This window comes from Vulpes vulpes, chromosome 13, assembly GCF_048418805.1.
Source record: "Vulpes vulpes isolate BD-2025 chromosome 13, VulVul3, whole genome shotgun sequence".
NCBI lineage: Eukaryota > Metazoa > Chordata > Mammalia > Carnivora > Canidae > Vulpes > Vulpes vulpes.
Genome location: NC_132792.1, coordinates 120,244 through 132,615, shown reverse-complemented (window position 1 = coordinate 132,615; position 12,372 = coordinate 120,244). Strand labels below are relative to the sequence as shown.

General features: G+C 63.8%; 1 protein-coding gene and 1 long non-coding RNA gene across 2 annotated transcripts; both read right to left on the bottom strand.

Annotated features, from left to right (window-relative positions):
* Positions 1-1,552: 1,552 nt before the first annotated feature.
* LOC140595030 (uncharacterized) lies at positions 1,553-3,039 on the bottom strand. The gene is made up of 2 exons (XR_011996435.1): positions 2,248-3,039; positions 1,553-2,114 (listed from the first exon to the last, which is right to left on the bottom strand). It is a non-coding gene; the product is annotated as an uncharacterized lncRNA (long non-coding RNA).
* Positions 3,040-4,412: 1,373 nt separating this feature from the next.
* LOC112911196 (lymphocyte antigen 6H) lies at positions 4,413-6,737 on the bottom strand. The gene is made up of 4 exons (XM_072733696.1): positions 6,502-6,737; positions 5,995-6,116; positions 5,220-5,339; positions 4,413-4,922 (listed from the first exon to the last, which is right to left on the bottom strand). The coding sequence occupies exons 2-4, from the start codon at positions 6,059-6,061 to the stop codon at positions 4,687-4,689; spliced, it is 423 nt and encodes a 140-aa protein (XP_072589797.1). The 5' UTR covers positions 6,062-6,116; positions 6,502-6,737; the 3' UTR covers positions 4,413-4,686.
* Between the last annotated feature and the right edge of the window lie 5,635 nt (positions 6,738-12,372).

Here is a 12,372-nt window from a genome sequence, read left to right as displayed (position 1 = left end):
ACGGGAGGGGCCCAGCACCCACCGGGCAAGGAGGTGGGGGGCGTGCAGAGCCCCCACCCACTGATCCTGCAGCTTCCTGAGCCCTCCAGACCCCCAAGGGCCAGACTACTCCAGGGGGTGCCCAACCCCCTGTGAGGCCGCCACAATCCCGAGCTCACCTCCAGCGAGGACACCGAAGGACCAGAGACCCATCTCACCGTGAAGCGGATCCCGAGTCCTCTGACGTGCCTGTGCTGACCCAACAGCGGCCCCGGGGTCTGGTGGCGCTGCGGGACACGCCGCGACCCACCGGGTTGGTCACCACCAGGAGACGGCACAAGAGAACCCGCCGCAGCAACTAGTAATTAAACGAGGGGCTACGTCGAGGATCAGCACGTGGTGAAAGGGTATTTCTCTCAAACTCATCAGCCGTTCGTCATGAAAAAAATCTAATGGAAATGTGAATAAGTGAAAGGGGTAAGTGAATAAAGACCCATTTTCAACTCCAAGACCCGGCGTCGATTCAAGGTGCCGCAGGGAACACCCTCGCGAACACAGACACGCCCGGGGCCCGGGTCACCGCTCGGCACCTGGCGGGGCCCAGCTAACACGACAGAAACAACCAGAATAAGCCCTAAAGTACCGGGAAAGCAGGCTGGAGCTGTCCCCACTCGCAGACTGCCCGCTTGTAAAGCCTGAAAATCTAGGAGGTGGTGCCGACAAGGGAATTCACGGGGCGCAGGGCTGGACGGTAGCACTTCCGCGCCTGTGCTCCCACGGCTGCCCCACGTCACCCCAACGCCCTCTGCACCCACGGGGCTGTGAGCCCCTTTTCTGGAGTTCAGGAGCCACTCGGCAGCCTCCCAGCCCCTGGGTGTCCCTAGGTGACTGCTTCTGCCGGGGGCCCCACCGAGAAGGGCCGAGGGGGGGCGAGAGGCTGCTCTCTGGCGCCCGGGGCGGCCCCCCATGGCCCTGGCAGCAGAGACCCCCCTGAAAGCCCTCCTTGGGCTCTGGGGCCGCGGGGTTGGCGCCCTGACACATGGGAGCACAGCCCCAGGGCTGCGAGCCCTGAGGGACCCACCGCCTCACCTCTGACACCCCGACCCTGCACCGCCCCGGGGCCCACACAGGCTGTGCTGAGACCGTCTCACCCGCGGCCTCGCCCGGCCCCTCGTGCCCAGGCCGCGTGCAGCATGGAGGTGCCAGGCGTGGGCAGTCCCCTCTCCACACACCGCCAGCCGCTACCACGCGGACATCCTGCCCCGGGAGCCTCGCTCCAGGCCCACCCCACCCCACTTCCAGCCCCCTGCCCTCTCAGCCAGGGGCACGTCTGCCTGGTTTGAGGACGGGCCCTCTCCCCCTCCCTGTCCTGAAGTGTCCACCGGCTTCTCTGCAGACGCACCCCCGTCTCAGAGAGGCGGGTGCACCGTGGGTGGGGCCCTGCAGACATGGAGGCCAGTGACCCACAGGCCCCGCGGCTTGTCTGCCCCCGACCCCATCCTGCTTAGGCGAAGGCCAGGTGGGGGTGGGTGCTCCTGGAGGGAAGGGCACGAAGAAAACAAAAAGCATCACCTCATGACCCCACTTTCGTTTAAAGAAAAGGAGAAAGTCCCAATTACAACCAGCAAAACCACACGTGACCCAGCACTGAGACGCCCACGGAAGTACAGGCCCCGCAGGAGGGAGACGAGATGGCACGGGGCGCGATCAGGGCCCGGGCGGACCGGGAGGTGCACGGTGCTGTCGCGTGGGAAGCCTGGCACAGCGGAGCCAGCCTCCGTCCCCAGTGCCACCCCCAGATGCGTGGAATGGCGGTCAACACGCCCGGTGTTATTCTGCAACTGGACAAATGGATTCCAACATCCATCTGTCAGAATAAACCTCAAGAAGTGGCGGTCAGCTTGTACAGACGCGCGGGGGGCGGCCTCACCGGCTGGTGAACCTGCAGGGACGCTGCTGGAGGCACCACCCGGGGGCACACGCAGCCTCGCGCGCGGGGCGCTCTGTTTCCAAGGCGGATCTTGGAGTCACCAGGAAGGGCGGGTGACGTCATGAATGGCACAAAGAGATTCTGCCACCTGCCCACGTGGCAAACGGGCTCCGGGTGGACCGGACACCTGAGGTCGTAGCCACATCTGTAACCGGATTAGAATACAAGACTGTTTCCTAAGATAAGGGCAGGGGAGGTTCTCCTAAGATCTGAAACCCAGAAATGATAAAAGAAACTGGGACTCAAGCCCGCGGACTTGAGGACGCGCACGTACGTACCAGGGAAACGCCAAGCACGAAGCTGGAAGCTGCGTGGCAAGCACGGGCCCCGGGAAGCCTCGCTCGCATCTGCAAGAAAAGACAAAAGCCACGACGGCAACGCGACCCAAGGGTGGGACCTGCAATTACAGAAGACACACTCCTAGTCGTGACACACTCGTGCAATGTCCGATCTCGCGCTACGTTTTCCAGTGGAGGTCAGGAGAAGGTTCCACCCTTGTGTGCCAGGTTGACGGAAGCCCCCGCGTGCAGGGGACGCCCACAGCGAAGCCGGGGGGAGCCGGGGAGGGACCGGCCGCGGCCGTCCTTCAGGGACATCTGCTCCTGCCGAGGGGACATTCTCCTGGCTCAGCCGCACGCTCCCCGAGCCCGCTGGAGACGGAGAAGCACTTGAGCCCATAAGGACATGAGGATGAGGGTGGTCACGGCAGCGTGTGACCAGAGACGCAGGGGGACCCCTGTGCCCTCAGGTGAGAGGTGGTTAGGAAGAGCGCGGTTGGCTCGCTCAGGGGAATAACAAGCAGACGCTGAAAAACAAAAGGTCCGTGTGGACCAGGAAGGATGCCCTTGGCGGCTACTTCGGGGAAATAACCCAGCGGCACACGGTTTATTCGCACCGTCCGTGGCCAGCCGGACCCCGCAGGCCGCACGCACGGTGGGGCGCCGCCGCCAATGACCGCACGTCGGGGGAGACGGGGCAGCTGGGGAGCAGAGCGCGGAGGTCAGGGCAGGCTCTCCCGGCCTCGCGGCCCCCCGGGTCCCCTTCACCTCGATCCCACGGCTGGGAGAGCTCCCGGGTTTTTTTTTTTTTTCTTTTTTTTTTTTGCTCCCGGGTTTTTTTAATACGTTTCTCTCAAATAATAAATTCAGCACACACGGGGGGACCTAGAAGTTGGTTTGAAGCTGGTGCCCGTGGGCGGCCCCTCGTCCTCAGGGACCCCCCGGGGCCTCCACTGCGCCGCATCCTCACTGGCACCAGCTTCCCACCTCTGAAACCTCAAGCCGCTCTTCACCCTTGCCCTAGGTGACAGTGCCCGGTCCCTACGCTCCCCTAACGGTGGACACAAGCGGTGGGCCGCGCACTTTACAGAGGTCGGGGCGGGGCGGCAACGGGGTACATCGCAGAGCAAACTTGAAATGTCAGGGGGGACAAGTCCCCGGCCGTTTCCACCTGTGGGGAGAAGACGCGGTCTCCAGCGACCCCTCTCCTCTCTGTTCACCCCGGGTGCCAGCAGAGGAGCCCCAGTGGGTACGCCAAGGCCGGCTTTTCAGCGAAGCCACTGGCCTTGCCCAGGACTCCAGGACCCAGGAGCCACCAAGGTCTGGGTCAGCCACAGGAGGACGAGGAAGAGCTGGCCAAAGACCAGACCCCAGAGACGCCTGGAGGGGCTGCTGACCTCACTGCGAGCCTGGGCCAGAGACAACCCACGTGGCCGCGGAGTGCGGCGACTGGGCTGCACCCAGGGCCGTAGGGACAACTCCAGAGACCCACCGCTGGAGCAGGAGAGGCCAGAGGGGCACCCTAAGATTTACCTGTGTGTCCTCCCCTGCCTCCCCCACCCGAAGCACCCAGTCCCTCTGCGCTACCCCATAGGGCCCACTTCCAGGGCCCGCCAAGGAGGCACCCTTGTGCGGGGGAGGCAGGGGAATCCCGTGAAGAGGCAGAGTCTGAGCACAAGAGCGCTCCCAACACTCTGGGAGCTGGCCCCCGAGTCTGATCACCCCAAGGCTGTACAAAAGAGCAGGTGAGAGCAGGACATGCAAGGTGTGGGTGCATGTGTGCCCCTGAAAGTGCAGGACACCGAGGGCCAAGAGTAGTGTGCACACAAACGTGCTCGTGCGGGGACACGCCAGTTCAGGAGCTGCTGTGACGTCCGTGTTTCAGTGTCCACACGGGCGGAGTCTGCAGGAGCGCGCATGTGGATCTGTGCGCGTGCAAGGGTGCATGTCTGCACGTCTGCTGTCTGTGTGCACGGCCTCACCTCCTATCCCGGCCCCATGATTCCGTCCACTCTAACCCCCTCTGCCTCCCCACCACCTGCCAGGTCCGAGGCACCCCAGGCAGCCCCGCACACCCACAAACCCCCAGTCCCAGCACCCCGCACCTCCAGCCCGCAGCCTGGGCTTCCTCAGAGCCCCACCCCACACCCAGGCTCAGACCCGGGTCTGGACCAAAAGTGAGTTTATTTCTCCGCGGAAGATGCCCTCGCAGCCAAGCTGTTGGGCTCGGCCTGGCTCTGTCTGGCTTCCCCTCAGAGACCTGGGGGTCCCAGCCCCCAGCCTGCTCCCCTGGGGCCTCCTGCAGACACCGGGTTCCCTGGAGGCGTCCTACTGGCCGGGACTCAGAGCTGGTGGAGAGAGGGAGGCCTCACATCTCAGGGAGGGGCCAGGGCCAGTGAGCTCGAAGCCCTGCTGGGGTGGGGGGTGGGGGGGAGGGCCTCAGGGCCCAGCCCCGAGGAGGGCAGGCCCCAGGCTGAGCAGGAGCCCCCCAGCCAGGGCCCAGGGGCTGCCCCCCGCTCCCGGGCCGCCGTTGCACAAGTCTCCCCCGCAACAGTCCACGTCCACTTTTAAGATCCCCGAGTTAATGAAGCCCATCAGGTAGTCTGAGAAGAAGTGCCGCTTAACGAAGTCACAGGACGAGGCACACATCTTGTTCACGGAATGGTCCTTCCTGCCTGGGGAAGAGGTAGCAGAGCTGAGCCGGCAGGACCCACACCGGAGCCCTCTCGGCCTCAGGGCCCAGCCCAGGACCCAGCTCAGGACCCCTGAACAGCAGAGCCGTGTTTTCCAACCCACCCACGCTGTCTCAACTATATGGAAAGGGCCACACAGGGGCCGAGGCAGGACAGGCGCCTGCTCACCTTCACACAGCAGGGCAGTGTCCTGCACACAGACCTGTGCTCTTGGCCAAGGACAGAAGGGCTCAGACACACCCCCCAGCTCTCCCCACCCAGGCCCAGGTCCTGACTCACTGCTACTGGGATCGGTGATCCGGACGCTGGCACACACTGTGTCCGACGGCTGGCACTGCTTTGGGGTGCAATGGCTTGAGTTGGTGGTCAGTGTGCAGTCCTGGCACCACAAGCCATGAGCTGGGCAGGGCACAAGGATGCACGTGACCAGAGGAACTGGGGGCCAGCCGTCCGTCTTGCCCCCTTCCACCCGCCTGCTGCAGGCACTGCTAGGACAACCAGGCCCCTGGCCAGGAGTGACCAGGCCAGACTGGCACCTGGAGGTCAGGCCTTGGGAGAACCTCTGTGCCTTCCAGGCGGTTTGGGGGGAGGAGCCCACCGCTGGAACCCTGGGAGCCCCGGCACCCTCTGTGGCCCCACGCACGCGCACACACGCACACACATGCCAGCCACGCAGCTCACAGCGGAGGTGCTCTCCGGCACACCCCCACCCCCCACCCCTCCTGCAGAGTTCAGGTGGTTCCAAGCTAGAAAGGACCAGGCAGGACTTGATGGGAGTCCAGCTGGGGCTCCAGAAGCCAGGGAGGGAAGGGGCGCCCGGCAGGACCGGCCGCGCTGGGAGCCCCCGAGGGAAGTCGCTGGAAATCGCTGGCTCGCTCGGTGCCCTTTGGAGCCAGGAGGGCCCCGCGTGGCCTGGGCGGGGGCTGGAGCGTCGCGAGTGAAGGCGACGGGCGCGGGGCGGCCGGGGTCGCCGGGGTCCGGGCGCAGGTGTGCATGTGCCGGCCCCGTCGGAGGCCGGTGGCCCCGCAGCCCCGCGGGCCGCCCCCAGACTCACCGGGCGCCGAGCACAGCAGGGCGGCCAGCAGCACCAGGCCGAGGCCCTTCACGGCGGCGGGCAGCATGCTCCAGGCGGGCTCGGAGGGCGCGGGCTGCGGGCGCAGGTCCTGGGGCGCGGGCCTGGCAAGGAGAAGCCGCGGTCAGGAGCCCCCCCGCGGCCCCCGAGCGCCCCCCCCCATGGCGAGGCCCCTCCCCCAGCCCCTCCCCACAGCGCCCACATCACCGCCTCCCTCCGGGGAGAGGTCCGCCGCCTCGGGCGGGGTGACAGCTCGAACGGCCCCAAGCCGCTCCTGGCACTTGTGGGTGCGGGCCGGGGGGGCGCGTCTCCTCCTCCCTGGGGAGCGGGAGGCGCGTCCGGAGAGAAAGGGGCACGGCCAGGTGCGAGCGCGCGGTACCTGCCGGTGGGGGAGGGGCGCCGCCGCGGCCCCCCCGCCACCCCTGGGCTGGGGGCCCGGGAACCCCGCGCCGCCCCCCCCCTGCCTCCTGCGCGCGCCCGGGCGCTCACCGCGGGTCGGGGCGTGGGGCGCGGGCCTCGGCCGGGGCGCACTCACATCCCGGGGGCGCAGGGCTGCGGGAGGCGCGGGGAGCGGGCCCTTCGGTCTCCCTGCGGACCGGAACCCGGGCGCAGCCTCGTCTTTCGGGGAACGCAGCCGCAGACGCGGACCCCGCGCGAGGGGCGGAGCGGAGCCGGGGCGGGGGCGCGCGGGGGCGGGGGCGGCGGCAGAGGCGCGGCGGGGCGGGGCGGGGCGGGGCGGGGCGGGGCGGGTCGCGGTCCCGGGCGGTGCGCGCCCCTCGACAGCCCGCGCCCGGGCCGCGCGTCCGCCCCTCGGGTGCCCGCCGCCGCCCCGCGCGCCCCGCCCTCCCCGCGCGCCCCGCCCGCCCCGCGGCCGCCCTTCCCCCTCCGCCCGGCCGACGTCCCCTCGGAATTGCTCGGAAGAACGTTTACTGCGAAAGGAAGCGACGGAACGTGTGGGGACGCGGGGAGGGGGGGAGGCGCCAAGGTGGTTGGCGCAGGGCCTCGGCCGCGGCGCGCGTACCTGGAGCCCCCCCAGCGCCGTGGTCCGGGCCTCCCACCCCCTGCGGGCCCCAACGGCGCCCGCCTTCCAGGGCCGAGTCCCGAGTGCTGGCCGCGGCGTTCAGGGCCCTCCGCCGGCTCGGCGCGTTGCTCAGCTTCGTCTCTCGCCTTCCCGCCCCACAAAGCTGTCAAGCCCTGCGCCCTTGTCCTTGCTGTCCCCGTGCCTGGAATCCATGTCTGCTGAGCACTAAGCCCCGGCTGCTGTGCAAGGGTTGGGGTCGTTCCTTTCTGCCCTGCCTTCCTCCGGCTGCAAGCACTCGTGGAGGAGCCCCGTGAGCAGCCGCTGCCCTGGGCCTGGGCCGGCGCGGTGGGGAGGCTTCTGCCCCCTTCCCCAGTCTTGCTTTACACAAACGATTATCACAGATGTGCCCTTGTGAGGTGTCGTCGTACTGTCGGCGGAGCACCTAGTGTGTCTTCTGTTCCAGACGCAGGTGCTGTGTCCTCACGGCCTCACCACCCCCCTGCTGCGAAGTATTATTGACATCCCCACCTTATAAGGAGGAGACCAAAGCACAGAGCTTGAGCTCCCTGCCCAAGGTCACACACTGAGCAGGTGACACAGCCCGGGTTGGAACTGGAGCAGCTTGGCCTCAGAACCTGTGAGCCTCGTGCCCCGCCGGGGCTCCGGGGGATAAGAGGCAAAGGACACAGACGGGCAACCCCACCTGGGAGCCTGCGGTTCCGGAGGGTTCCATTCCAATGTGAGTTCAAAGTCAAAATCAGCAAACATCCAAAGAAAGAGGCCTCCAAGGACACCACAGAAGCAATGAGGAGGAACAGGTTTAAGTCTCCACAAATTTTCTAATCTGAAAGTGTTAAATATAGAATATAAAATTAACCTGCCTTGTGGGCTTAGGATATATTAAGGGAAAGAACAAGGAATATCAAAACTGACCGTGCTTAGCTGAAAAATGGAGAGCCTCTGGAAATGGGAAACTTTTCACTGAAATTAAAAGGTCATCAGAAACTTTGATTAATGCTAAATGAAAATAAAATCCTTTTGAAAAACGTACATGGTGTGGTTTCATTTGTATGAGACGCCCAGAGTGGAAAAATCCAAAAAAGAGAGAAAGTAGACATGTGGTTGCCTCCGCTGGCGGGAGGAAGGAACCAGGGCTCCCAGCTAATGGTCAAGGGGTTGCTTTTCAAGTGATGGAAGTCATGCAACACGTGGATGTACTAAAACCCCCTGAATTAGAAACCTTAAAAGGGTGAATTTTACAGCAGGCGAGTTACGTTTCAGTAAAGCTGTCGTGTAAAAAACAACAAACAGCAAATGCAGGAGGCGGCATAGGCGCAGCAAGTGAGGAAGGAGTTTGCGAACTGGAATGTGAGTCCACAGAAATGATCAAGAACGTGGTGCGAGGGGCGCGGAGGGGGACACGGAAGGAGACGGGGGACACGGCAGGCAGCGCAGAGGAGAGAGAGCCGGCGTTTGAAGACCCCCTGCCTCAGAGCCGGTGACGGGGGGCCTGGTGGCTCAGGGGTCAAGCATCTGACTCTGGATTTCGGCTCCGGATGGGCCCCCGTCGGGCTGTGCACTCAGGGGGGAGCCTGCTTGAGTGTCTCTCCCGCCCCCTCTGCCCCTCCGGCTCACGTATCTCTCTCTCTCTCTCTCTCTCTCTCTCTCTCTCTCTTAAAAAGAGGAAAAGAACTGGTGAAAGAGCACCGGGCTCCCTGCGAGGAGCCTGCGTCTCCCTCTGCCTGTGTCCCTGCCTCTCTCTCTCTGTGTCTCTCAGGAATAAATATATACAATCCTTAAAAAAAACAAAAAGAAACAGCAGCTAGGCTGGCAGCAGGACTCGAGCAGCAGTGGACGCTAAGACAGTGAGGTGAGTCCCTGTAAGGTGCCCAGAGGACAGTAACGGTCCACTGAGAACTTTTCACACTGTTTTCCAAAAAAAAAAGTGCAAAATAAAATTTTCAGATAGTTAACAGCTCAGACAAATTTTTTTCAGATAAAATTTTGGAGACGTTGAGAGAGTTTGCCGCTAGCAAGAACTTTTATTTTTTTATTATTTTTTAAAGATTTTATTTATTTATTCATGAGAGACACAGAGGGAGAGAGAGAGGGGGGCAGAGACACGGGCTGGGGGGGAAGCAGGCTCCATGCAGGACTCGATCCCGTGTCTCCAGGATCCCGCCCTGGGCCCATGGCAGGTGCTAAACCACTGAGCCACCCCGGAATCCCCCTAGCAGGAACTTTTAAAGAATGTACTATAGGAGGAAAAAATACCCCAGAAGGAAGGACCAGCTACAAGAAGGAACCGTGTGCAAGACACTGGCTTACAAGGGGGAGACTGAGTCAGCCTCGTCGTCTAGGACAGCAGGAGCTCTGTGAAGTTGGAAGACTGAACCAGGAGCGACAGCATGTGGGGTGGGCAGCAGGACTGAGTCTCAGGGTCCTGAGCCCCTTGCGCTGTCTGAGACACGGCACAGCTCACAGGGAGCTCTAGGTCGTGCTCAGACGTTGAGGATGCAGGGAAAGTTTCCACGGGACCAGCAGAAGGGCTGGGGTGCAGCGTCTCCCGTGGGAATCCTACTTGTGCAAAGGCTGGGCACGGAAAGAAGGTCAGTGTGTCTGGCAACCAGGGACCCGGGGGGACCGGAGGGACCCTCCGTGGCTTTGGAATCCTGTTACGGATCGTGGACCGTGTCCCAAGCACCGCAGTGTACTAGCTGGGAAGTCTCCGAGCTACACGTTGCACGATACCCATCCGTGAGTGGGATGGTCAGCTGCGTGTCCGCTTGGCTGGTTCATTGAGCCCAGATATCTCGTCAAACATCGTTGTGCGTGTTGCCGTGAGGCTGTCTTTAGACGAGATGAACATTTGTATCAGTAGACTTCGAGTGACGCAAATTGCTCTCCGTGGTGTGGGTGGGCCTCGTCCAATCAGTTGAAGGCCCGAATAGAACAAAAAAACTGACTTCCTCCGAGCAAGAGGGAATTCCGCCCGTGGATGGCCTCTGAACTTGAACTGAAACACTGGCTCTTCCTGACTCTCCTGCCTGTTGGCCTGTCCTGCAGATTTGAGACTTGCCAGACTCCAAGTTGACGCACATGAGCCAACTCCTCAAAATAAATCTGTCTGTGTAAATATACACATCCCACTGGTCCTGCTTCCCTGGAGAACCCTGGCCGTTACAGAGCGCGACTTACGCCTGGGAAGTAAGGGCTGCTGGGCCCAAGCTCCCCGGGGGCTCTGTCCCTTTCCCCCGACGCCCCAGCCCTCCTGAAAGGGAGCTGGGACGGCTTCGAGTGCAGTGGTCAGTGCTGTGGCGGAGCAGGGCCGGGAAGGGCTGAGGCCGGGCACACACATCAGCTGACACTTTGGACTATCCGATCCCTCTGGCTGCTGAGTTGAGCGTGGCCTGGAAGATTCTAGATCAGAACGAAGGGGCCAGTGAGGATGGTGGCTCAGACAGAGGGGCGGCACAGACACGGAGCAGGGGTAGGGGTTCCCAAGACCTGGTGGGGCCAGGATGCTCCCCTCGGCTCTGGCTGGGGAAGCAGGTGGGCCCAGGGCAGGATGCTCTTCAGGTTCCCGCGGGGCTCAGAGGAAGGTCTGGGGTGGGGATGTGAACGTGGTCCAGCTGGTCCCAAGGGAGCAGGTGGGATCACCAGGTGAGAAGGTGGGGGGAGGGCAGGGCCGCCCCAAGCCCCTGAGGTCACGCCAAGTCCCCGCACAGCGCCTGGCGTTCCTCGGGTGGATGAGCGCCTCACCGCACGGCCTGTTGCCCGACTCCCAGCAGCCCTGAGTCCAGGAGCTGTGTGTCCATCTGTCCTCCTCTCGAGGCAACCGGTACCATTTGGCTCAAGTCCCAGCAAGGGCCCTTCCCCACTCTGGTGCCACTGTTCTGCGAAACCAGCCTCCCCCCCCGGCTATGCCCCACACCTCCAAGTCCCCACTGTGCCCCCGCTGTACCCGCGGGACTCCCAGCAAAGCCCCAGTGTCCTCCCAGCTTTGGGAGACTCCTCGGCCCCACGCCACCCTCCCCCTCCCGTTCCTCCTCAGCCCTCCTCGCAGCTGAAATGCACCCCACGCGCCCCCACCCCTGCCCAGATCTGCGTCTGCGTCTCACACAGGGGTGGTCATCCCCCCTCACCATGGCACAATCGGCCCCTTCCAGGCTGGCGTCCTAGGGGCGTCTCTGCCACCAGCATCCAGCACCTGCATGGCACCACCTGCCACCCTCCTCTGCACCCTCCCCGTGCCAAGGGTCCAGGCGATCAGAGGAACATTCCTGCAGGGGCAGGTGCACCAGCAAAGCCTCAGAAGGCCCTGCTCCTGCACTTTCCTTCCTCTCAGCCCTTGCTCGCTCCTCACCTGGAACACCCATCCCGACATCTCACACTGGGGACACCGAGGCCCTCCCACCCCGCCCTTTCTTTTTGCCGTAAACAGTTCTGGGCACCTTCCCGAGACTGACCCTCCGGTGGCCCTGGACCAATCATAGGTCCTCCCATCCCCTCCTCCAAAGACACTGCGTCTCTGGGAGCCTGCCCTCGCCCCCACCCCGGCACGGAGCAGCTGGGTGACCCTGTCCCCCGTGCCAGGGCTCCGTGGTTGTCGTGCCCAAGGCCAAATCTCAGCATGTAGAGTCTCCTCAAAGACACCTGGACTTTCTGGATGCTCAGGTCTGCTCCAAAGAACCCCTTCCCACACCTGGGAAGCTCCTAGGTGCAGCTGCACCGAGGAAACAGCCGCAAGAAGCCCTCGGGGCCCCAGGGTCCAGGATGGGAAACGGCTCCCGGGGGGCCCAGGCTGTGGCAGGGAAGGCAGGGGCACTCAGGGCTCCTCACAGCTCCCCCGCTGCCTGCACTCGTGCACACATGCACACACGCAACGCACGACACTCGTGTGCACACCGATGCCTTTCCACTGCCTCTCCTGCACTGGCACACACACGCTCACTCACACGCTGAGACTTCGGTCCCGGGGGGTGAGCCCTCTGGCTCCCGACACCACACAGAGCTCTGTACTCTCATGGGCGGCTCATGTGTCACCGTGTCACCGTGTCACTGTAGCTGGCCTGGCCGGGGACCTTTCTAGGAGGCAAAGCAGAGCAGCAGGGAGTGCCAGGCCCAGGGCACAGATGGCAGGCGACCACGGCCAGCGTGTGTGGCTCTGGGCTCTGGGCAGGCCGTGTGCTCTCCTGAGCCTCGGTCCCTGGTCTGCGGGTGGGGCAGTGCTGGTCACCGTCTGGAAGTGTGGCAGGGATCGCACACGATGCCGCCGGGGAGTGCTCACTGGGCGTCTGGCCCAGGCCCTGGGAGGTCAGCACCCAACACGGTCATCG